At 39.1% G+C, this 26,591-nt stretch overlaps 1 protein-coding gene across 3 annotated transcripts in view; it reads right to left on the reverse strand.

Annotated features, from left to right (window-relative positions):
* The window catches only part of IGF1R (insulin like growth factor 1 receptor), a 192,802-nt gene that overhangs the window by 139,735 nt on the left and 26,476 nt on the right, over window positions 1-26,591 (reverse strand). For all 3 annotated transcript variants that reach the window (XM_074917682.1, XM_074917681.1, XM_074917679.1), the window contains exon 2: window positions 20,626-21,171. In XM_074917682.1, the coding sequence (XP_074773783.1) occupies window positions 20,626-21,171 (546 nt within the window). The remainder of the gene's footprint in view (window positions 1-20,625; window positions 21,172-26,591) is intronic.

Consider the following 26,591-nt stretch of genomic DNA (forward strand, 5'->3'; position numbering starts at 1 on the left):
TTTAAAAACACAAAACTATCATTCTGGTCCTAAATTCTTGTCTCAGAACATCATCCTGTAAAACAGCGCTCAAATACTTAATGAAAAGATTCATCTAAATAATGTATATTAAGTGTTTTTCATTTCAAAACATCCCAACATGCTTTGCAAATAGTATCACTGTTTTCACTTCTTAGGAGCAACATAGCAGCTGCTCTGAAGGTGATTAATAGTACATCACAGTTAAGTCTACAAAGCCAGAACGACAGTATTAAATTGAAAAAGCAAGAAAAACATCGAACAGTTGCATACTCTGAACTATTTACACTTAGCTTCTATAATTCTGGAGAAAAAGTGCCTTCGATAAATGCTGATTCAAGCAATGAAGATATCCACTGAACACTCAGTCAAAAAGACGCTGTTTGGAGTACAACAATGCCCCCAGTACTAAGTTGAAGCATCAGTAATTAAAAATAGAATACCAATCTCATTCAGTCAAGTTCTTCCAAATTCTAAGCTTTCTCTGAACTTCTCCCTTGCAGGACTTTATAGGCCTGACCCTCCTTTACTTACAAGATCTGACAAGGTAGCAGCATCCCTGCAGTACAAGAACACAAATATGCCCACAGTGCATCTAAAACAGTACTCTTAAAATGAAAAAAACTTGTAGCTCAGCACACTGGTACTCACAAGCTCTGAAATGCTTCACATCTTTTTAAAGGTTTACTATTTTTGGCAGGAAAATGAGGGAAATTTAGTAGTCTTGCATACAGTTCTGCAAGTGTTGCCTGAAGAAGTCTGCAACCTTCACATTGCTGGTGCATAGAAATGGTAACGCTACCCTACTCAATTTAGAGGAAGGAGGAGCAACTAAAATAGTAAAATAGTTTCTTCCTCACTATCCGGAGTTTTCCTTTCATATAAGTCGCATCCAAAAAGCGAAACAAGCCAAACGAAATGAATAAATTCAGAAAACTGTGCCAATAGTTCTCAAATTGGCCCAGTTTTACTAAAAATTTAACTGCTTTCAACAAGCAGCCACCTCCAACCCCTCTTTTTTCCCTTAGGCATTTCCAGGAGAATCTTCCATGCAAAACAGGGACAGGGAAGATTACTAAGTAAACTTTTGCAGGTCACAGTTCAATACTAGACTTTGGCAGAGCAGCCATCCTAGACCAAAGAGGTTAATCCATGTGTGTTGGACAAGATGAAAATACCAAGCTACAAGGCAAGAACAGCAATCCCAATGCCTCATCTGCAAGCCACAGCAAAACAGAACTGTTTGCCACCTATGAGCTGCAAAAAGAGCCCATTGTTTCTCTACTTGTTTGGATTCACTTTCATTGCATTGATAAAAATTTTGCCGGCTGAACTCATCTGCTGCATAGCAAATGTAGGCTTTCTTTGTGAGTAAACTAAAGGATGATGCTCAGACAGTGGATTATGAGCCACACAAAAGCGATGTGCTTTCCAGCCGTACAAACCCAGCTACGAGGAATCCAAACAGAGCAAAGAGACCACTTACAGCACTCCAGCCAACTCGCAGGGAAAAGAGCCTTTATAAACAAAGCATTATGAATTATAACTAGGGTCTTGGAAAATATGTTTGTTTCTACAAACGTAACCTGACCAAGTCAATCTTTCTCAGTCAATGCACTACACTGAGATGACTCCCCGGAGGATTTATTTGAAAGGCTTAAGCTTCTTTAGAATTAAAGTTTACTGCATCTTTCTTCTAGTTTCAACAAATGAAATGCTCGCTATCCACTCACACTTCAATAAATCCTCAATTCTAGCAGGTAAATAAAAGGAGGAAGAAAAACAAATCCATGCCGCCTTATGTTAGTTTCTAGACTGTAGTTACACATAAAACAGACACACAGAAAAGGGGCGGGGGGTAATTTAAAAATACATAGGTATAGCAAATTCATGGAGGGAACTCTCAGAGAGGGCCAAGTCCTTGTCATTGCTACTGAGCTGGCAAAGCACAACCTTCTAGCTGAATTACCAGACAAGCAGCATGTGATTCTCCTTCCACTATTACTCTCGGGCATGTGAATCTGATCAAGTCACTTAAGTATTCTGTATCTCATTTTTCCCATACATGAGCACAAATTTCTTCCTGTCTCTCCAACAGTATTATCCCACAGCCAAATGGTTCTCAGAATCAGGATGTTTTCCCTGATGCACAGATCTTAGCCTCACTCACTGTAGTTGACTTGATCTTTACCTTTTCAAGCCATACCATATTTTCTAAGAAAGGATTCTACAGGAAGAACTTTGGTAACATTCACTCTCAGAAACGTGCACACACTTCTGTCTTTCCAACATTCTTTCACCACAACCTTCAAATTTCTGTATTTGCTACCCACAAACCAGTTATTCCCAAGGGAAATCGTTCCATTTAAAATAAACAAAATCCTCTCTCAATAAATTTTTTGCTTGCTTAGGACTTATTTTATTACATTAAAACCTTTCCCAACTCTACACCTAAAGGAATAGTCATGCTCCTAGAAGGCTACAAAAGGATGCTCCTAGGTAACAGGTGACTACAGTTAACTATTAAGGAGAAAAAAAAAAAAAATATAACAGCATTGTTTTGCTGCTTTAAAATGAAACAAATTTTAAAATGAAAAAATGAAAGCTTTTATACCACTGTTAACAAAACTCAAAGAACAGACATTTCAACTACAAATTCAAGAAAGAGGAAGGTTCATTTGTGGGGTTTTTTGGGCAGTCACAGCAGGTGTTATTTTTTAAATGCCTACTCCCCCTCACAATGAGGAAAAAAGCAGTGTCAGGACGCATACACATTGCAGGCTTCTTAGCAAGTAGCAGAACAGCAGTTCATGTTCCCAAAGACATACCTGCACCAACATTTTAGCAGATAATTGATTTCACCTTCCCATTCACCTTGGCCATTCAATTCTAGATTCACATTGCTTACATACTTTCTATGCCTAACTAGACTGGGCTTGAAGATGAGAAAAAGCATCTGAAATTTCTCTCGTTTTCAATGCAGATAGTACTACATAAAACAGATCACTTCCTAACAGAGGTGGATCGTTAATTATAAAATAAGATGCTTCACTTTCAACCCTTTAGAATAGCTACTGTTTGATGCATACAGCATTCATTCAAGTTGCTAACACATAACATTAGCCTCCCTTGCTGAGATGCATTTAAAAAAAAAAAAATAAAATAAATAAAACTAATCAGGCTTTCCAGTGCAAATATAGTTAGTTCACATTAGCTACTTCTCCACCGGTAGTGACAGAGCAATATGAATTAATATGATAAAGATCAAGGTAATCAGAATATTATCTAAAAAGACTACTTTTGTTCCCTCACTCCTTTGTCCCTCACTAGAACACAAAAAACTTAATGTGTTCTATTCTTGCCTTAGGTATATGAATAGATACAGGAAAGAAAACAGGGAGTTAAAAAATAACAGAGAAGCAGGTATTCCTTCTGGTGTGTATTTCCTTCCTCTGCAATACCTCAACTCTTTAAGAAGCATTCTGTTAGAAAAACCTGAAAGCTGTCCTGTTAGATCTTTATTATACTCAAGTGATGAATGTAAGTCTCTTTTGCTTAATGTGCTTTCACATGTGCATCAAAAAAAAACCCCAAACCTCAAGCATACTGACCCAAACAGACACGCTTTCCAGAAGCAGCAAGCTGCATGATGGTAATACAGTCCTGCACATCACTGGTCCGGTGCAGTATAAGAAAATAGGGTTATATAGTAACAAAAATGCATTTAACAACAAAATTTCCAAGCAAGATGCTCATCGATTCTTTATGCTGTATTTAAAAGGTACTTGCAACCACTCACAAGCATTAACTGGTGCACCACAGTACTCACATTAAATAAGGTTACCCTCCTTATTGGACAGATGGGATAATTCAACTGAAGTGACTTTCCCATAAAGCAAGCATAGGACAGAGATATAAACTGAACCTAGTCTAACATCTTGAAGTGCAAGACCATTTTAAATAGCTGCCCATACACAGAAACATAACACAGAGCAGACACAAATACAATGCATCAAAGAAAGACCTTCAAAATTCAGACACACAAGTTCAGATTAATCTAAATATTGTGACACAATTAAAGATTTTTAAATATTGGAAAAGGGAACCAAAAAATCCGTTTGGGGATTATCTGAAGTATTTTATGTAGAGAACAATAGTAATTACCTTACTTCTCTTACCAGGGATAGTCATTACAATTTTAAATTCATAACTATGTAAATTTATGTATACAGAAAACATTAAATATCAAACAAGTTGACATGTTTCAAGTCATTATCAACAGTGTTTAGCATATAAATTAACACAGACACAAAGTGCCTACAAACAGTTATTTTTAAACTGTTAGGAAAAGAGTAAATTATTAAATATTTTTTCTCTTTACCCACAGGAAAAATGCAATAATATAAAGCACAAGGAGCATTGCTCAGCATCTTTTCAAAATGAATAGATTTAATACACATGAAGTGTGCTGGGAGAAAGGGCTTCATCTTGCAAGGCCTATCTTTCCAAAGAAGCAACAAATAAAAACCAACCAAATAAAAAATATGGCAAGGCAAGACTAGACATTCATCATTTATGGCTGTTGATATTTTAATGATACCAATGATCTAATGATTGAGCTTTTGAAAGATATAACACGATAAAATTAAGTTATTCTTTTAATAAAAATACATAAGGCTTCTTTTACAAGCTTCAAAATTAGCCACTCCAGCTTTCCGCACTTTTGGTTTTGATACTTAAAAGCAGGCAGCATTATGTTCCCCCTTCCCAAATCAAAAATTTCCAAACAAGACATGACAAAACAAGCTGAAGTCCTGAGTTAGCTTACAGGCTACAGGCATGCAGGGCAATCTGTTGTGCCAGTGTGGTTCTCAACAACATTGTTATCAGAGAAAGCACTGACATCCAACATTTAATCTACCATCAAAACTGAAGTCTACGTTGTCTCTCACTAGTACCTCCAAAAAACTCATTTGCAGTACAGACTGATCCATGCTTTAACAAGACATATTAGAAAGTAATTAAATTTATTTTCTGGTTGATTTTTGGACTCACATAAAACATGTCCCTAGGCTATAACCAGCAAGAGATTCTTCACTTAGAATTAAATTACTGGTTACTTTTCTGCACTCCTTGTTGGGGTTAAAAAAAATAAAATGCCTGGGGTTCTACAAGGCCTTTCTCCTGCCATAAAACAATCAAAGCTCCATGGCCATTTTCCCACCCAAACAATAAAAGCAATAAACACTATTCAGACATTCCCAAAACTCATGGATTAACAAAAGAGGATGAAGGGCGTGGGGGGTAAAATGAGGTCTGACAACAACAAACCCTGGGGAATGCACAGGACTGGGGAGATTCCATAAACCCAATTACAGCCACGTGACCTACGCACAGGGTGAAATTGCTCTCAAGCCCACAAAATTAAAGGGGAGTTTACACATAGGGAGACAGCCTGCAACAATGCTACGTTTTCATCGTGTATTTGCGAAAGGCAGCACAAAACAGACTCAGCTCAGGTGCTGTTCTGACTTTAACCAGGTAAACGTGGGAGGTGAAAGAAAAGGCAGGTGGAGAGAGGGAAAGCTGTCCGGTGGCTTACACCAGCTGCTACAAGAGGGCTCTACTAACTACACTGCCAGTGATGGGTTTCCCCCCAAAACTGAATTATTCTGGCTGCTCGAGGGGGAGCAACTCTGGAAAGGTACACTTCTCAACAGAGCAGCAGCATTTTCGATGAGACTGCTCCACACGAGGACATGAGTGCAGCATCTTTCCCATCTCTCCGCTTCCAGGGCAGATCATCAAGATCCAGATGCTGGTTTTGGAGCTTCTACCATGAAACAGTGAAATCACAGTGTATACCCACCAGCTGGATCCAACAAGAGTTGAATGGGACCCAATTACACAGTTAAGCTGGGGTGGGTTTTTTTCCCCCCTTATCTGCAGAAATAGCTGCAATAATCTAAGGCTCTACAAAAAGGAAAAAAAGCAGTGGAAGGGACCAGTGAAACTCCTATTGAAGGAAACTGGAAGATTAGTTTTAAGGTGCTTGCTTAAATAAATGAATCCAGTGTAATTGGACAGTCTAGGAATTACTACTACATATTAAAGCCACTTTTGGTTGGCCTGCTCTAAACTAACCAATTTAAAGATCAATCTGATACATGAATGGCATAAAAGCCTGGGTATAAACATCCATGTCAAGTGCATTGTCTGCCTTCAAGTAAATTACATTAATGAACTAAAACTGTATGGTTGTTTTTCATACCAGGAGACAATGTTTACACTTGGCAAAATCCTCTGGCCTAGATTTTCAGACAGAACTACTGGTTTCAGGCACCTTGCATTTGAGCTGTCACACTGCCCAGAGAGCTGTGGACCAGAACACAGTTCTTAAGACAAATAAAAATCAATCAATCAGGGTATCTCACGGGGGGGGGGAATATATAAAAATTTCCCCCCCCTTTTTTTTCCCCCCAGTGCCAGATCCAGAAAGAGCTGAGCCTCTCTCTCAGGAAATGCTCATAACACATGTAAATTGTTAAAATGAGAACTCAAATATTATGTTACAGTATGACCCCACTGCTTCATATAAAAAAACCCCGACACTGAAGACACACAGAGTAGGAAATGAGACAAGGAATCAGTGGCATGCCTGTAGCACTATTCTGTCAATGATAGAAAATTGATATATATGAAAATCTTTCTTGAAGATCTGAAGACGCCTTTTATCAATATTGTCCTCAAAAGGAGCAAGATGCAACATGATGCATTCACAGATAAATACTTAGCATTAATTTAGAAGTCCTCGTTTGTAAACTGCTTTTGGCAGAATGTCCAGAGTAAGAATATGACAGGAGCAGAAGATGCTTCTGTCATGAAAGTTCACTTGATGACAGACCTCTACAAACTCACCTCGGTCTACGCTTCACCTGAAGCTCCTGACACATGCATCATTGTGACTCAAGGTACGAAATACTTTGTCCACCCAAAGTAGAGCCCAAAATAGCAGCAGAAAGTAATATAAGAAAAGGCTTGTGCATAATAATATGAAAGACTGCTTCTCTGTCATTTCAGTTAGGCAGTAGTCCACAGAGGCAATCTTTCTGAAGATCACTTGCACTCTTCATGTTTTATCAATATCTGCAAAGGCCTTTCACATCAGCTAACTGTAGATCAGCATTTCCTTTGTTTTGAGAGGAAGCAACAAGTTTGTCAGAGTGATGTATCATTTAAAAGTTACCCAACACTATATAAAGAAAGATTTTGAACTTTTACTCTACTCTGGAGGCTATCTACAGCTCAAATTCACAAAACAGTGCTGAAGACAAATCAAACAGCTCTCTATAATGCATGGTACAAAGCAGACTATCTGGGCCAGAATATTCTTCTCTACAATCACTATTTTCTTTCCTAGTTCTATATAGTAAGTAGTGAGAAAATAAAGCATTTCAATAGAGGTCTTCTGAAGGAAATACATGTAGACCCGACCCTCAGGAATACTTTCCTCACCTGGAAACAGGACTGCTACAGATATAAGAGTCATTCAAGTACAGATAACGATTTATCTGGAAGTCATTTTGAGAAGCAAATCCCTCATGTAATAAGGCAGCTTGGCTCAGGAAGCACCGAGGCAAAGTCAGACAAACAAGTTTGCAACCACAGTCTAACTTGTATCCATCACTTGTGTTCAGAATGGAATGGCTTGCTAAACCAGAGTGCCTGATCCCTGTTTAACTGGTTCATCACTTGCCTCTGGGTGTCCCATTAGCTTTCACATTTGCAACAACACAAACACTGTGTTTTTATTATTTCTCTAATCTTATTTTCCACATATTACATACAACAGTCTAAGTGTTCATTACTGCAGCATACAGGTAGGTGAAACCATACCTGCTTTACAAGAATGGAAAAAATTACTAGCACAACAAAGCTCTTAAGAAAATAATAAAAAAAACATAGTTCGACAGCTGCTAATTTTACTCAAGAACACATTACTATAATCACATCTGTAGACTTCCACTATTGGTTACTGCAATCACTACACTTCTTCCATTATCACATCCTAGAAAGCCATTATTTGCAGACTGTCTTTCCAACAGTACGATGACAAGATCTACCTTCTGTACCTGCTCCTCTGCGTAACACAGTTCAAGGTCTCTCTCCAGATACTTCAAATGCTTCATGGCAACGGCCCAAGCTACCCAAGAGATTACCTCCCACAGCAGCTGCATTTCACTAGAAGCCGCTGGGAACCATTTTTAAAAAGTAAAATAAAAAAAATCTTAAAAGTGTAGAAAGCAGAAACTTCACATAAACTGACTCCAGAAAGTAAAATAACCAAAGACCCCACAGTTTCCAAACTCATGTAGAAATATATTCCTTTGACTCCAGCTCTCCTGCAATTACTTTTTCATCCTCAAGACACACCCACTCACCCACACAAACCAAAACAAGCCCAACACAAACCCTATAAACTTAATCAAGGAAGGAAGAGCAAGCATGAGATGTTTATTTCTATTTTTAAATACCTGGGAGGTGCCCCAATGCTCCCTGCCTAGATAGATAACTAAGTAGGTGCTCCAGAACAGTGAGATCCAGTGCATGATCTGGCACGAGCAGGCACATCCAAACAACGAAACATGAGAGCAACTCAAAGCGCTAGTAAGAAAGGCTTTTAAAATAATTATTTCCTCTAAGCCAGGACAGACGGTAACTTGGGGTGCTGTTGCAGCAAAGTACATATATGTATATACACACACACATACACAGGGGTCAAGCACACCAAAATGCTCTAAGCAGCACTATGGTTTATAGAGAACAAGACAGTCTCCTCCTTGTTCCCACAGTTCTTTTCTGCCTCAAGCAAAGTTGGTTGCCACTCTGGTTGCTCTCTCCCTCACCCAAATGGTTTGCATAGCAGATCTGCTGAAACATCAAGTTTTAACCAGGCCTTAATCCTGCTGACTTTTCTCGCAGAACTGCTGGAAAGGAATTCCTCCTGGCAGCTGCAGTGCCTCTGCTCATTAGTTTACCAAGCAGCAGCAGAATGAAAGAGACAGGCACATCATTTCTGTGCTGCTGCAGAAAACAGAGATAAGGACCAGGCAGGCAAAGGGAATGCTCCCAGTTTCCCGTACATGTACTGGAAGAAGAGGACAGAAAAGGCAGGAGGTTTTAAGACAGGAGCACGGCTTGTGAGAATCTAAGCAAGTTACTGCCACGCTTGCTGCTGTTGCTGTAAGGGATCACAACCTAGGAGGAAACTCTCCTTTTCCTTCAGCCTTTACTAGTAAGATCTGGAGGTGGACATGTCATCATTTTAGGTGTTTTGTTTTTTTTTTTAACTCCTCTTTTAAGGCACTTTAATGCCTTAAAATGCCTTTTAACCAGGCATGGCACAGTTATCTGCATCAACTCCAATGTCTCCTGGATACTAGAAGAATGGGTAGGATGACATTGCAAAATAGCTGTCCACTTGCTCACGACATTCTTTGTCCAGACAGCACCCTTGCATACAGGTCAGATCATGCAGTCCACTTGGCAGATAAAGAAAAGCAAGTGTTTTTACTTCTTGCTATACAATTTCCTTGAAGTAACCTTATTACAGATATTGTTTATTAAGCATGCTTAATGTAAACAAAGTACATCCCTTGGAGGATCCACACAGAGCTCTTCACCATTTACAGTGACTGGTAAGCCCCGTGTTGTTCAATAATGTCTCTTCCTCATCGCAGGCTGACTACCATTTTAATAAATATTTAATAAGTAGACAAGAAAAGCAAGAAGCTTCACAGCTTGAAGTTTTCAGGTGATAACATGCATGATGTTGAATTTATCCAAACAGGAAGCATACAGACACTGTATCCAGAGTCCTAACAGCACATCACAGGTACAGCACACGGATCTGAGTATGATTAAAACAGTGCCCCGCTACAGCAACACCAGTTAGCAGAGCAAAATGTTCCTACTAGAGCAGGCAGCCCAGTTCTCAGGTCACAGGAAGCTTAACACTGGGACCTGCAATCACCACAGATTTCAGTGGCCCACCACTTTCACCAGGCACTGCCATACAAAAAGACTTCCACTGCACTCCCCACTCCAAAAATGCCCCCTCACTCTCTTACCTATATTGCACTTTTCTCCTAAAAAGATCATCTGCCATGTGCAGACAATTCTAACCATACCAAGAAACCTCCTAAAGGTAGAAAAAAATATCATCTTAGCCTATGAAGAATATGAATTCTTCCACTTGTAAGATGTTATTCTAATTGGTTATATGCTCCCGTAACCAACTCAATCCTAAACCAGCCCTTGAATTTAAGAAACTCTACATCTGGTTTGCTGGAAGAGGTATTTGTTTTCCCTGCCACCACTCTCCTCATTTTCTGGAGCAAGGTATTACTGACTATTTTAATTGCTCTGCTAGAGAAGAGAAATGGGCACACACAGACAAACAACTGCAGTGAGTAGAAAAGGAAGAACTCTTCATCTCCGAATTAAGGATTTGCATACTGGGTTTTATCTGTAACACCCACTGCAGTATTTTATCCCAGACTCTCAGATCACAAAAGACAGAGCAGACAGTGACTCACTGCAATTTTGGTTCTGCATGTAGTGTTTCACGTGGACCAGTCAATTCTGATTCTGCCAAACAGCCTTCATCAAGCACTTAGAAAGTAAAGCATCTTCTCTAAGAGAGAGTTCCTATTCATGTGCTGCCTTCATGAGGAAAGCTCCAGAGATGGAAGGGAATTTAGTCAATGTTTCCCCTTTGTGTTGTAATGATTTAAGATTCAATTAATACTACACGGGGAGGCACTAATTCTGAAACACCTGCCTTAGTGATAACCGGATTAAGACCTCCAAACTTGCTCCACTTCGAACAGCAGCAGTCTGCCAAATGACAGCAGTTGTCAATATCGACCAACTGGAGGCCGGGTTTTCTGTTAAATCCTAGACCACTCTTTAAAGAGGATTCCCCACAAAACAGGAGGGGAAAAAAATTCATTAAAAAACTGGGAAAAAAAAAAAATCACTTTGACAGCTCTGAATTTGTTTAGCCAGAAGTCACAGCTCCTCCTCTGCACGCTTTGAAGGCTGGAGGCTGGCAACGTTCCTATCAGATCCTTTCAAATCCCTTAAAGGGAAGAGATAAAGCCAAATAAAGGGTAACGCCACCCACAGAGACAGAGCCACTCTCTAGCTAATCAATATACTGTGTGGACTAGAGAGAACAGCTTGAAGATAAATTTGGGGGCGAAAGGCTGGGCAGGGTGGAGGAAGAAGAGCTGAGCAGCTAGTTTCATTGTGAGAAATGCCAATAGGTTTGGCATTTGGTTTGAGGTTTTTCTTTCCAGCCCCCCACAAAACAGGGGTTTCTTTGAATTAGTTCGGGTAGCATGAAGCTTCCCAGATGAACACAAAGTGCCTCAGAATTAGGACCATGCTTGTCTGAAATCTTTAGACCTGTGTGCCAGCCCAGTAATTAACAAAGCAAAAGACCTTCCTACCTTTTCAAGGCCACAGAAATTATTTCAGCCACAGAACAAAGAGCTGATTTTTTTTACCTTTCCAGCCCTTCATCACACTCGCATATCGTGACCTATTTGAACCACACTTAAAAGCTCGATGTGAGTGCTCAGTGATACATAACTTCCATTTTAGTGAAACAATCCATCTGCTCCATGTGACTCAGAGCCTGCTTTAAGAATGCAATACTGTTTAGGCCAACGGTTGCACCGCACAAAGTGTTTTGTTCACATGCATTCCTTTGGGATGACAGAGCCTATCCACGGCCCGTAACGGTTGGGGCCTGTGGTTTTTTTTCCCTCATCCGCTGAATGCTGCAGTGACTAAGCTGACAAAAATTCCTAGCCAATTATAAACCCACTTAAAGAGACAGGCAATCCCCCTGCAACCTTCTCTTGCCATTCTATACGGGAAGTTTCTATACATAGAAAAACATCTCCTCCTCCCAAGGCCTGCATTGATATAAAAGACTTTCTCTGCGCGCTCAACACTTCAAACATGCTTCCTAAATGGCATCATTTCCCAAAACTATAACCAATACTCATCCATATATATCCCTCACACATCAACCGGAAAAAAACAAAATAGGAGAAACAGACCCCTCAATTGAGTTACGCTAGTAAAAAGTTAGAGAAGCCATTAATGGAGGGATGATGAGTATGCCGGGAAGAGATGAGTCTCAACAGCTACAGAGCACTGTTTATTAAGAAGGGAACAGTTAAGCGCCTATAAACCCAATATGTTGCAACAAGGAAAAAAACACATCAGGAAGGTCGCACTTATGTACAAACTAGAAGTTTGATCCACCTAAGAGCGTAAACTGAACTTTAACTAGCAACAATGAGAACTTTGAGTTGCCTCTCGCATCCCTCTGAACATGCAAATCAAGAACCAAATTCCAAAAACCACCAGCCTTTCCAAGAGGGATCCTCAAGTCATGTGCTGAATTCATTCTCGCCTACACTGTCAAGGGCTATACAAACACACTTAATAATTAGCCAGGGCATAGAGAACTATGCTTTAGGCAGGTAACTACAAGTTCACTTTGCCCAGCAAGAAACAGTAAACAAAAAAAAAAAAATTTAGAGAATAGCAAACAGTTTCTAGCTTTAAAAGCCCATGTTATGGGCACCTCAGACCCTTACCATTTTATGGTGGGCAAATTATTTGCTAAATCATTTTTAGCACTCGGCTGACAGCACATGCACATTCCATTCCAAACACTGAAAACTTTGCTGGAGAGGGGGAGGAAGAGACAGTTGACAACTGAACCAGGCTGAGTTCACCTCAGCAGAAAAAGGCAATTCCACAATCTCTATTAACATACTATTATCCAAACATTTTTTTTTATTTTAAGTTAATTTTCAGAGCCATAAACAGACTTGAGAAGGAAATCACACTATTAGTGGGACGGAAGGCTAAACAAAGGCTGTTTCATCACTGTTTAACACTGAGAAACTTGTTTGCCACATGAAAACAATTTATGCAAATGTTCAAGGACAATTCATTCCTACATTCATGTTTTGGGGAAGGAGAAAAAGGAAAATGGCACCTACTATTCAATAGTTTTAGAGGGCGTGATTCCTATATCCAGTGTTGAACCTAAGTTTTACCTTTACTTCTTATGAAAAGTAGGCTGGCAAGTTCAGTGGGTTTACTCACATCCAAGCCTCCTTCAGCATATTTCAGCCAAATTCAACTGCAGACCAGCCATCACAAAAGATGTATTTCTATATATCCCCTGAAAACGGACAGCTGGGTGGAGGACAGATCTTTTCAGGGCCCCCACCAAGATAAAAAGATTTTGGCTCAAGTTCACCCATCATTAGACATCCACACAAGTGTTAACTGTCAAAACAGAAACCCCCAAGGAGGCTAGCAACCCACTACAAGCCAGACTCCTTGCATGGATAAGAGCCACAGACAGAGAACTGCGGAAAATGCTAAGCCAGGCTGAGTTTGCCTTGTCCCTGCGACATTTGCAAGAACACAGCAAAAACACAGCTTTCTTCTGGTTTTACACTTGACATTTCCCTGACATTTTCCCTGTAACACTGCTAGCTATTCCCAGCTCCCAGTTGTTTTGCAAATTCATCATAAAATTTAAGTCTTACATTACATGTAATTAACTATCCAATACAACTGCCTATTCTATTAACAAACATTTGTCTAATATGTATCAATGGGGCCTGGAAGCCCATGTTAAGCAGGTTAATCAAAGATTTGGCTCAAGTTTAGATGCGTATCTAATTTCATAGATTTAACATGGTAATGCTGCACAGGAAGGGAAAACAAAAAATAGTTCGCTAAATGCATCATCCTCAGTCTCCTCTTGGATGAAAGCAAGTTCCGAAGAAGTGTTGCAAGTAAAACCAAAAGCATTCTGTTTCCAATCCTAGATAGTGCCAGATCATCACATTTCTGAAACATCACTAACAACACTAACATACCGTTGAAAGTAACTTTAGAATGTTAATGAGGTTTTGAAGTACTTTTTTTTTTAAAAAAAGTTTTAAATAAATAAGCAACATCTTAGAAACCCTCATTGAATGGGATGGTAGACATCATCTTCCTATCCCACTCTGTTCCACAGCCTCAGGCCCCTTGGGTACAAAGTCCATTCCCTTCTCCCATGAGTCTCCATATAATGAGAGGTTAGACCAGGACTTCTTTTCAAGCACTACACATTAAAAGATCGCACACTGTATGTGTGACGATCTAGTAATGCTTGTATCTTCTTGTAAGAAGGACTGGCATTGTTTTTCTTCCCTACCCTTTACCACAGAACATCAGAGAAACTGAATTGAGGAATTAACATACATGCAATCCATAAAACCAGGGAATGACTCTTTCCTACGAGTGATCTCCAATTATATTTTTATAGTTGTTTTTCTGACAGTGAAGCACTTGTTTGGCATGAGACAATTGAAGTAAATCCATATTATAGTAGCAATAAAGATTACTTGAGATTTCAAGGTCTCATGAAGCAAAAACCTGAAGCTAGGAAAGACAGGCAAAGTGTGGATTGGGAAGAGCTTTCCGTCCAACCAGACTTCGATCACAGCATGCTCTTGTTTAATTGCAATTATAAGATGCATTTACATATGCACAAAAAACTCTGCCACCACTTCCTAGTTTGAGCAAGTTTGTTGTGGGGTTAACTTTAGAATTTTTCTTAAATCAGAATGGTCTTTATGTAAAATAGAGTTTGTATTACTCATAATAAATGGGCACATACGTTTAACCAACCTATCACTTAACAAGGTATTGTACTTCCACTGAAATCACAGCAACATTTACCACATCATTCCACAACACATGGATTACCCCTCCCCATTATCAGAAACAATACCAGAAGAAATAAATTTCTCCAGTAGCATGGATGGTCACTAGAATATGGCTACAAACCACAGGGCGAACATAAACACACCTCTGGAGTGACAGAGATAAAAGAAGTCGAAGCAAGTGTAAAATACAACGTTTTGTCAGGAGGAAAGTGTGTGTGTGTGTACATGCTAGTAGAAAAGACACAAGGTGTTTTCCAAAATCCTTCTAACTTTTTTATTCTTTATTCCAAAAAGTGAGGAAAAGGTCTGAATATTTTAAAGGGTTTTTTTAAATGTTTTTTTTTTTTTTAAAACCCATGGCAAGTGTCACTGACAAACTTAGTTTCTTGCATCAAGTCTTTTAATACTGGAAAACAAAACTCTAAAATTTGAAGTCCTCTCAAAAACACTACAAATCTTCGTGCCAAAAGAAAGTAGGAAGCCAAGAGGAGTATTCAACATTAGCACTTAGGTTTTGGTGACTAGCACAGGCTGCAAGATTCAAGATATTCCTCCCAGGTTACGGCATTTCGCAACAGAACAAAGAAAAATGGCAAGTATACATTTGTTTAATTTTAGCCCTTTTCTCAGAATATAAACCACTGCTACAGTAATTAACTGCAGATTGGCCTGATCTGCTCTGCGGACATTCCAACTTACTAATTAAATACGCTCTCACAGCCATAATAAAAATTCTGGGAAACCTCTGGCTGAAAAGCAGGCTTCTCAGGAGGGGAGCAAAAGTCAGGAAAAAACTTCATTCAGAACGAAAACACAAAATTTTTTTAACATGCTCCAGATTTTTCTAATTCAGTGACACCAACTATGCCTTTTTTTTTTTTTTTTGGTCTACCCTTCTGTTTATTCCTTTCAGAAGATGTTTATTTGCTGGAGAGTGCATACCAACAAAATGGACAACCTGTCCATTTCAAAATATGTTCCAGTTTATAGGATAGGGGCTTTTTAAACCAACAGAGGTAGAACTAGCATTACACAGACTAGCTTCACTTAACATTATACCAGATCAAATTTGCTTGCTGAAAGAGTAAGACTTTTAAAGCATGTTGTCCCTCTGATGACATACACAATTTCTACTATATTTCAGGGTTTAAGAAAAAAACACAAAAAATCTTAAATGAAGCAGCAAACAGAAAAAAACACATGTAATTTAAGCAAAATAAGTTTAATTTGATTCAGCACTTCTGGCTCCCAACTTCTTCCTCTCTATGTCTACACAGATCATGTATATTCAGTATTTCTAAAGGACAGAGGAATATAGTGAATACTCCTCAAGAGAGGGGAAAATCAGGAGAGAAGGGGGGGAAAAAAATGCCAGCACATTGTTTTCACCACTACTCTGCTGAATCAACGGGGAGCAGATTCCCAGATGGCGTACACTGGTAAGTACTGCACAAGTCAATGAAGCTATGTCAAATGATACCATTCGACTGCATTATCTTTTGAGCTTTGTGTAAACAAACAGGAGCAGATTCCGAATATTTGTGAGAATACATCATGTTACTGTCCCCATATGTTTAAACATTTTAGTAGAAGGTACATATGGACCACTCTTCCCACTCACTGTCATTCTCTCCCTCCTGTTCTTCATTCCTCACATACACCGTAACTTTTCAGGCCACTGTCAAACCAATTCAAAAAGGAATAAGGATACATTTTCATTAAAAACATTTTGTGCTTAGCTGCCATCTGCTTCTTTATCAGCCTCCAAATCCTCACATGCCTTTTTCCATGGTCCTCAGTTTCACACATTCGGAAGGTGAAAGTTTTCTTCTGTTGTATTGTGGAGCCCAGTCTACATGAGCTATTGTTTTTAATGTCAAATTCACCTCTTTTGAAACAAGTGCTTACGACTCACAGCCCTAATCCATGTTCTCTCTACAATGCCAATTTAAACCTGCTTTTTTTATGTCAGTGGCAAAATGAATCTTAAAGGTCCCTCATGCACTTCAGATACTCACCTTCATTGCTCTTATGGGAAGCATGGCTATTTCATCCCCATAATTTGCTCTCTCACAAAGGCAGGACCCAGGCTTTCAGACAGTGCTCTTGTCCTCACACAGACCCTGCAGTGGAAGCCGTTAACTCTTCATAGTGGGTATTAACAGTCTGTCCTCCCGAGTCTGTCTTTTACCAGAGTAGGAAAGGAGGGGTCTCAACTAATACTTGACAAAGAGCACCTCCAAATTAACTGAGGGTAGATGGAGAGTGGATAAATAATTAAGATGAAGTTAAAAAGAAAGAAAAAAACACCCCTACACCATAGACCTTATATACAGATCACTGCTAGCTTTGCTATTACTTTCTCACATAAACAGTTTGCCTAGTTTATTTCTTACGGTCCCAGCAAACAGAAAAGTATCTCAGGACATGTTAGCTGGACTTGTTCAAAAAATAACACAAAGGTTAAGGTAGACAAGGGAACCTAAACTTCCAGGCAGGCTTTCAAGGTTGTAATTTACACTTGGTTTCTGCAGGCTTGAAGGCCTAGTGACTAAGGTAGCAGACCTCAAAACTTAGTCATCATCAAAAGGAATATAGAAAACACCACAAATTTTCTTTGCAGTAGACCAGTGGACAGGCAAAGCAAGCATGACACCAGAGACTAGTCTTTCAAGGGGTACACAGCAGGAACAGTTTTTCTGGTTCTCACATCAACTGCTGAACAAGATGCAGGCAGCTTCCATAAATGTTTCCAGCAGTCACAACTGCCAGAAAAACAACAACAACAAAAAAAAAACCCATTAAGCACCAAAAAGGCCATAATCTTATTTGTATGTCTGGACACTCAGTTTTTATCTTTTCCATCTCTACCTGTGCCCCAAAGCACAACCACTGATGCAAACAACTTCAGTACTCTCCTTTCATCTTGAGGGACTCTTCTATGTGGACCTGCAACCCAACTGAAATACAGCGGGCATGTGATACACCAGAAGAAAAGTAGGTGCAAGCCAGAAAGGTGATAGCATGCCAAACCCAACACAGCCACAGCTCCAAAGCGAGCAAACTAGTAACGCGGCTGCCTTGGGGCACTCAAAGGTAAAGGAATGTATACTACACAGAAACCAGGGCAGCAAAACTGGCAGAGAAGCCGCTGACGCTCTACGCTGAACCTTAAAAAATAAGAACAATTTTAAAGTTACAGCTTCTTTGTAGCTTGTTTTATTATAGAAACGTCAATGGATTATTGTAAGTCAAACACAGCATATCCTTCCCTCTCTCCCGCCTCCACCCTCAACATTGTTCCTGCACAAGTTATACTGAAGGAAGCATGGGGTTCTTCCTTTGTTTGTGAGCAAGAAAAAGAAGGACAAAACCAACTTCCACTCAACGGCAAAACTAAACAGAAGCCAGGCTACTTAAAGTACTAAGTGTTCCCACACAACATTTACCCACCAACTTCAGATCTTTCCGCATAAAACCTAAACAAGGACAAAAGAGATTTAATACACACTCCTCCACAGATCCAGGGTGAAGAAAAATAAAAAGGCATAAAGGAACACTGAGTGATAGACAGCGTTTTCGGTTTAACATTACTGTGACGCACAAGGAGAATGTCAGGGTTAAATTAGATACTACACTAGAAAAATATTCCCTGGAAAATAACATAGGTCTTATATCTCTACTGGTAGGAAAATGCAGATTGAAACACTCAGTAACTTAAAAGTCTTTGCTTCTGTTTTTTTTCATGTCTTGTGTAATTTTGTACTGCAAGAGTCCTCTCCAGATCAGGAGTTCATTGCCAAAGCACCCAAGTAATCTAGCAGGAGAGACAAAAAGCTTCTTTTTGAGCAACTGCACATTTATACCTCCCTTGTTTTTCTTCAGAATGGGAGTACTTAAGGATTGGTTTTTTTGTGGGGTTTTGTTTTGTTGTTTTTTTTTTTTTAGATGAATGGCTGGCAAATTTTAAGTCTTCTTCCCCGAAGTCACTGACTTATCACGACAAATAGGTTAAATAGGTCCAACTTTCTCACTCTCTTTAACTAGAACTTGACCATTTCTTTATACACTATGCATCAAGATACCCTAAACTTACGTTGGTCTTCCACAGCGTAATGCTCTTAACAAGCCTTTCAAGACTCTTTTCCAGTATTTGCTTTCTTCTTCACAATCTCCCATGAAAGGAAAATGAAAACATATAGGCAAAGAAAAACTTTATCTACACCCTTGCCTTAAAAGTGCTGCCCTCACAGTATAACTATGATCTCATCTTACTTAAACAGATCTCATGTGCATTTGGAAGCCGAATTATTTTAGAAGTCAACCAGCTTTTCCTGCTCCTCACTTTTGTCTACTCTAAACTGCCAGAACACACAACAGAAAGCAAGTAAATCGTTATATCTCATTAAATACACCCTAGTTACATCCATTCAAACCACTAAAGGTAATGAGGTTGCACAGGAATCACCTAGGTCACCCCTCTGTAGACAACAGTTACACTCTTCTAATGAAGACTTAAATTTGGCCTGCAGAACCCTAAAGACTCACAGCAACACACAGTAAGAAAGCAATGCAGCTTACTTCCCTCACCTGGGACAAATCACAAAGTCTCCCACTAACTGGCTGAGGGGTTTTCTTTTCTTTGTTTAAAGACAAACTGCTTCCCCCAAGAAATACTGATAAAAGCACAGCCCTACAAATGCCTTTGGCAGAGCTATTTTTGGCATGTGTTGACTAAACTGCCCTACAAGGTACTTTAATTTCAGTTCTAATTGAACGCGAGGGCTTCACAAGCAACTGATGAGCCACTTCAGAAAAAACAGTATCCCCAAATGAAGGTAACCTGAACATAGCCCTGTTCCTGTCTTCTCTAGCTGTGGTGTTTCCTATCATTACAGCAGCTTTGGTCAACACTGCAAATAGAATTTAGGAACTGTTCTTCCCAGTGACGACTGCTTGTAACTAAGCCCTACTGCAGGGCTCAGCTTTCGTAAAGTTACAGGATGAACTCAAAAAGCCTGCCATGTCATCATGTTATTTGAGTAAACTTATGTATTTGTTTACGCTATTTTTAAAAAGTGAGAAGAGATCAGGTTTTGTTTTTGCTAATACTTGCTATCAGAAAGACGTAAAACCCATCATGCCAGAGAAGAACAAAATGGGCAAGGATAATTTCACCGAGAGTCAAGATGCCCATTGACTCTTTGACACTAAAGACTACTGTAAAAACTGATTGCACTAAAAAAAAAAAAAAAAAAAATGTTCCTACATACACAGTTGACCATTACAGGAATTTCTGAAGGTGCATGCTAAGGGAGGCAAAGAACAAAGTCAAAGTAAGTCCAGTTAGCAGCTTCAGTACAGCAATGACTCTGGCACTCATGTAACGTCACTTCAGCAAGGAGAAAGAAATGGCACTTGACAGCCCCCTCCTGTAGAAGTCCTCAAGTGAGGTAAAACTCATTCCAGCTTTGCTATAATGGTTTTGGTTCTACACTTTGCATCTTTTCCATGGCTAAGTAACCCAGAAAGTTTGTGGGGGGTTGTTTTGTTGCTGTTGGTTTTGGGTTTTTTTGTGGGTTTTTTTTTTTTTTTTAAAATCAAGTGAGATGCTCCTTTACTGGTTGGAGAGGAATCTGTTTGTGTGGTAACTGGATAGCTCATTATGTGGACTACACACAACTAGAATAAAATTTTAAGTTGCTAAAAAGCTTAAAATAAAACCAGAAAATTAAACCCTTACTTCAGAAAGAGGTAACAAAAACATTATCTACTCAAATCTTACTTTTCTGGCAGTGGTTGGTGGTCCAGCAGCGGTAGTTGTACTCATTGTTAATAGATGTCTTCTCACACAATGGCTTCTCTTCCATTGTTCCTGGACACAAGTCCCCACATTCCTTTGGAGGTTTATTCCCAACAATGTAGTTATTGGACACTGCATCTAGGATGAGAGACCAGTCCACTGTGGAGAGGTAACACAAGTCAGAATTCTTCTCAATCCGTATGGCCCCACGGGTTATGTTCCTCAAGTTGTGGAGTCCAATCTCTTTAAGATTTGTCATTTCAAAGATAACCAAGGCATAGTTGTAGAAGAGGTTCCTCCCACGAATGACTGTGAGGTTGGGGAAGAGATCACTGAGGCTTTCCAAGCCTGCCACACGGAACAGCAGCAAATAGTCAGTTATGACAGTGAGCTTTGGGAAGCGGAAGTTGCGGTAATCCTCTGCTTTAGAGATGAGCAGAATTTGAAGGAAACCCTCAATTACCGTACAGTTCTCCAGGCGTTTCAGCTCATGGATATCATTGCGAATGTCAACATTTGGCCCACAAACTGGAAATGTAAAAGGAGAAAGGAAAGTTAGTACATAAGGCATTTTTAAACCTTTTGAAACTGGAATACAAGTAAGATATTCTGATGGCCACAAAATTTATAACTTCTTAATTAGGTTACAATATTAAAATAGGAAATGAATACTTGATTTACACCCACGCTGAATCTTCATCTCATTTAACCTATCACTATAAACGCTACCAGGACCAGCACAGAGATGCAAGCTATCCATATTCTGCAACAGACAGAGAAATGCTGTTTTATTATTGCTGTTGAAAAAAGTTGTGTTAGATTGGTAAACATAAACCAAATGCATTTGCACACCCTGCTCCAAATTGCATGATGTCATGTGTGACCAGAACAGGGGTTGAGCCCTTCAAACAATTTAGGTAATATAGAGAGTGATTATGTTTACTAATTCACATCCCCCACCCTCCTCAAGATACATGCGCATAAAGTAGACCATTTTCCAGAAAATTACAACTTATTTCTCAAATTAGTCTTTTTTCCCAGCGTCACAAGCCAAATCAGCCCTAATTCTCGAATGTTAGTCTTTCAATAGATCAGCAACAACACAAAATCCGTGGAAAGCTGGTCAGCACTTCCCGCACTGTGACCAAGAAGAAAAGAAAGTGTTTGGACTTGTATAGCTAATGCACTGAATTCCTGTTTGCATGTTCCAGGGAACCAAGTTTCACTGATTTTGGCACCAAGTTATGAAAAAGTTTCTTGAGTTCTAAGAAACACAGGATAAATTTATTTACAAGAACACACAACATCACAGTCAGGAATTTCCCTTGAAAACAGCAGGCTGAACTCAATGCACTCTCAAGAAAACAATGACCAAAAGAATTATTCCCTGATAATTCTATGTATTAGGTCTTTCCATATTAGACATGTATCACAATAAAAATTTTAAAGGGGCTGGAAGAAAAATGTACTAACAGTGTAATAATTAGCCACATAAAATGCACTTTGATGTAAAACAAAGAACTACAGAGCGTGGAGAGCTGTTGTTCTTGGAAACCCTCAGAGTTGGTTTTCTGTGGAAAACATGGAAAAAAGACTCCCCAGAATAGATAGTAAGTTGCTTGTAAGCAAACAAAGTAAAATGCCAATTTATTTAAGCAACCCAAAACTTAAACAAACCCCAAGCAATTCAATTTTGTTAAAAGGTTCTCTTTTTATACATGCTAGGCTTAATTATTTTAACAACATCTTTTCCTCAGACAAGGAAAAGGTCTAAACAAACACTGGAGCCAAAAAACTTAAATTCTAACCCAGACAAATTGACCAGAGATTCAGAAATTGCACAGACAATAGAAAGCAGTCCTTCCATCCCACAACACTTATCTAAGACTAATAACTTAAGCTAACAAAGGATCCAGAACATGAGCATGCTAAAACCACAGCAACTCTAATATCCAACAAGGACTTAAAGACTTTTAAGTCTTTAAAAGACTAAAAGACTTTCTTGTTAGAGGGACAATGTAAAAAAAACAACAGGGCAAGATCTTTGTTAAGAAACAGATGTTTTCTACACAAACTATTACCTAATCTTCCTTCTGTAAAGACCCAAGCTGAAAGCAGAAGCTATTAATATGTGACTTGCACTAAAGCAGCTATATGCGAGAAAGTGCATTCCCTAAACATTTAAAAACAAAAAGACCCACCAAAACTAATGTACCAACAGTAAACTTGGCTATTACAACCAGTGAGACAGGAAATCCCCATTTTAGTATATTTTGACTACAGAACAATTGCATACTGCTGCCTGGAATATGTGTCAAGGCTTCAACTTCGGGAAAACATGAAAAAAAAGGTAAATGGGTTTGCACTATCCAGCTTTAAAAGCCAGATGGGAGAGCAGGAATGTTAAATTACTCCAAGACAGTATATCTGGTAAGAGATGCACTGGTCACGTATAGGGAAAGTGTAGGCTTCTCTCCTGAATCAGTAGGAAAGACAACTTCAACCCAGATTAAATGCCTTTAATAAACTAGTACCCACATCTTGCTTTCAACTTCTGAAATTTTCTTCTAAAGCAACCATCCCTCCACCCATCCTCAAGGGATAGTGCCCTCTGCCCAAAGCACAGTCCGACAATAACATGAGTATATTTACACTCTGACATTGGGCTTCTCTTTTTTAAAAAAAGGCAAGTTAGAACACAGTGTTTTTCCAATTAAACTGTTTTGGTTTCTGTCTCTACCTGCTGGCAGGATAAGGTGAACAGTATGGTTCCTGTTACAGCAAAGCAAAAGTAGCAAAATTTATTTTACTGCCATAAAATTTTAGAAAGCCTAACTGCTCCAAGCCCTTTATTTTGTTAAAGAAATAAAATTTGCACTTGCGCTGACATTTTGCAGGCAAGGTTCCAGAGTGATGGGTTTAAAAACAGCTGAGTTACAATACCCTAAAGAACAATTTGTAAGAGAAATGGCAGCAACCGTTAACTAAAGCATTATATATCTGTTCATGTGTCTATTCTGAGGCTGGGCTTTAAAAGTCATACTGCTTTTAGCTTTATGTTTGTTTCAGCTTGAAAGTTACTTTATTTTAGGTATTTAATGCTTTTATAAATCAATGAGATTTCTAGAACTTTATGGCAAAAGTACACACTCACTTGCCTCAATTCTGAACATCATTCCCTTAATAAGGAAAAGTCCAGTGGGCTCTAATGTTAGAAACTGATAACAGATGAACATGCTGCTGACATTTTTGATTTAAGAACTTATTAGTTCATCTAGTGAGCTATGTTTTGCAGAACTTCATGCATATAATGAGAACTGCAGAGACCCAAACATGAAATAGGGCAAGCATCATGGTCCATACTGACATCTGGAAAAAAACAGTTCCAATTAAAGCAGATGTTTGGGGGTTTTTTTTAAAAAAGGAAGACATTTCTTTTGAAGTTTACAGTGTTCATAAAAGTTAATTATATCACAATGCATCATCTTTTTCTCACGTTTTTCTCACTGCTCTGAAAAGGATTATATGAAAAACAAATTAATCGGAGCTCAAAGTCAACTACAATTTCCATTTGGCTGTGCTGTGTTTTCTTTGGATCCCAATGGTCTGTCAGACAGCATAAAATGCACACAAATGCTCTTTAGAGCATTTATATTCCATTTAACAGGTTTTGGTATTCCAGTTTATCCAGCTTTTTTAATACAACTAGTATAACTTTGCTTTGTTTCATGTTTAATTGAGAACTGGAAATCAACTATTATTTATTTCTTTTGCTCACTAACAGAAAATAAAATTGCAACATCTGCTTATTACCCTTCCCCAATAGTTGTGGGTAGATTATAAACACCCAGGATAATTACCAGTAGTACCAGAAGTACCATTCATGCTGTTTTCATTCAGCTGCTTATAGGTTTCCAAGCCTTTCCTTAAACTGCCTATTATTTTTCATAATTGTTCTAAACTAAGTACCTAATTCAGAGTGAGAAATTAGATCTTAAAAGAAATACATATTTATTTGTTTAAAAGATAACTCCCCCAATACAGTAAAATACAGAAGGGAAGGGAAGCAATGCATTCTTTACCTAGACAAACACAAATGCTTTCCTGGAAGTAGCACTTCAGTCCAGAAGTATTAAGCTTCACCTGCTATCCAACAAGCCGCTCACTTCCGCTCTTTTTTTTCTGGGAGCATCCCAGAGGCAAGCTGCAGGGCCTGTAAACTTCCAAAGGTAATAAAAACACCCACTACACACTGCAGTCTGAGGACCTGCAGCCCATTCCTAGAAGAGGACTGATCCAAGTCTGATCACGTAACTGAGATTGGGGTCAATGAACTACCAGGAAAAAATGATTGCATGTAACAGGTTCATACGATGCGAGTAATTAACATGACCTGCAGCCTACTCCTTAATCTGGCAGAATCTCCTGGCAAGTCTCCTTTCTAAGTGCTGCTCCAAGTTAGGGCACCAAGGAGCAGAACACAGGCTGTGAACAAACACACACACTGCACAGCACACGTGTAGTAAATTGACACTACTGAGTACACACAGATTGGGCAGACTAAAGCAAAGCTGTGTGCAACACAAAGCGCTCCGAGTACAGCGATTCAGATGCTTCTTCTTGACCTTAACTATGATTTGCTAATGCTCATTTTGATCCCAAGAAACCTTTTGACATGGAGACATACCTTGCCTCCTTGAGAAACACCCGCTATTTAATCATCATCTATCATCAAATAATCATTTACTCCATGCAGCAGGTCTTTATTCCTTTTATATATCCACTAGCTATTTCAGGTCACTAACTACTCTCAGAAGGACTTAACTGTTACCCTTCAGTGTTGCAAAAGGAATGGTTCCTTCGAAAAGTGGCATGCTACAAAAGACAAATCAGCAGAAACCCTGCTGTTCAACATTCAGCCTATAATACAAATTCTGTTTGCTACAGTACATCGCAGCTGTACATATATTCATACCAGTTAATTCGTTATCAATACTAAGGTGTTAGAGGGTAGATTGACAGTTCACACATCAACTGTTTTTAATAAGAGAAAAACTCACTTCCTAAAAGGAACCATTTCATCATGGTGTAGTTCTTGCTTCCAAATTTTTTATTATTCCCACTTACTTCAGTTTAGAAGTTCGAAACAAGCACAACCGTACAGGTTTTTCTTGAAAAAAAGAAAACACCTTCACATTTTAAGCCTTGCCTTTACTTTTTTGGGTAACGTTAAAAGGTTTTACTACACTGAAAGGTCTCCGTATCCTCTCAACTATCCAGAAGTTAAAGATGGAGCAACCATCACTGTTCGGCTCTCTCAACACCAAAGTCTTAGACAAAGCAGCATCAAGGCATCTCTGAGTCATCCCAGCACAACCCTTTCCCAAGTCCAAGGCCTTTTCAACCTAAGCCTGCTCCAGCTGGGTCAGGCTTTCCACAGCAACAGAGACTTGTTCAGCCTGTGCAGGCGTTTACATTTCTGAAATGAGAATCAGGATAGACTGCTTAACATCTAACTAGCCATCTTGAAATCAACTCCTGTTCACCTTTTTCCTGTTTTGTATACTCATGGCGTGTCACCAAAGCAAATTATGATTTCCCTTTGTTTTCGTTCTTTTTACTTCCCTTCTGTGAAGATTGTTTCCTTCACTTCAGAGTAGAGATGCAAAGCTTTATCTGAAATAAGGAACCTGGATACCTTCAGCTTTTCCATTTAAAACAAAAACAAAAACAACCACCCACACATATCCCCTTACACCCATTGCTGAAGTGCTGAAGGTGCAAAAATTGTTCCAATTCCATATCGTTTTCCTACGCAGGTGTTAAAACACCCAATCTGAGGATAAAGCCTGTGATCCACAAGGTTCAAAAGGGTTTTTTTAAGGGAGGGCACAAGGTTGCTCAACTTCTCATCTATCCTGAAATTCTGTACAGTGGTAACAAGTACA

Source organism: Athene noctua, chromosome 13, assembly GCF_965140245.1.
Source record: "Athene noctua chromosome 13, bAthNoc1.hap1.1, whole genome shotgun sequence".
NCBI lineage: Eukaryota > Metazoa > Chordata > Aves > Strigiformes > Strigidae > Athene > Athene noctua.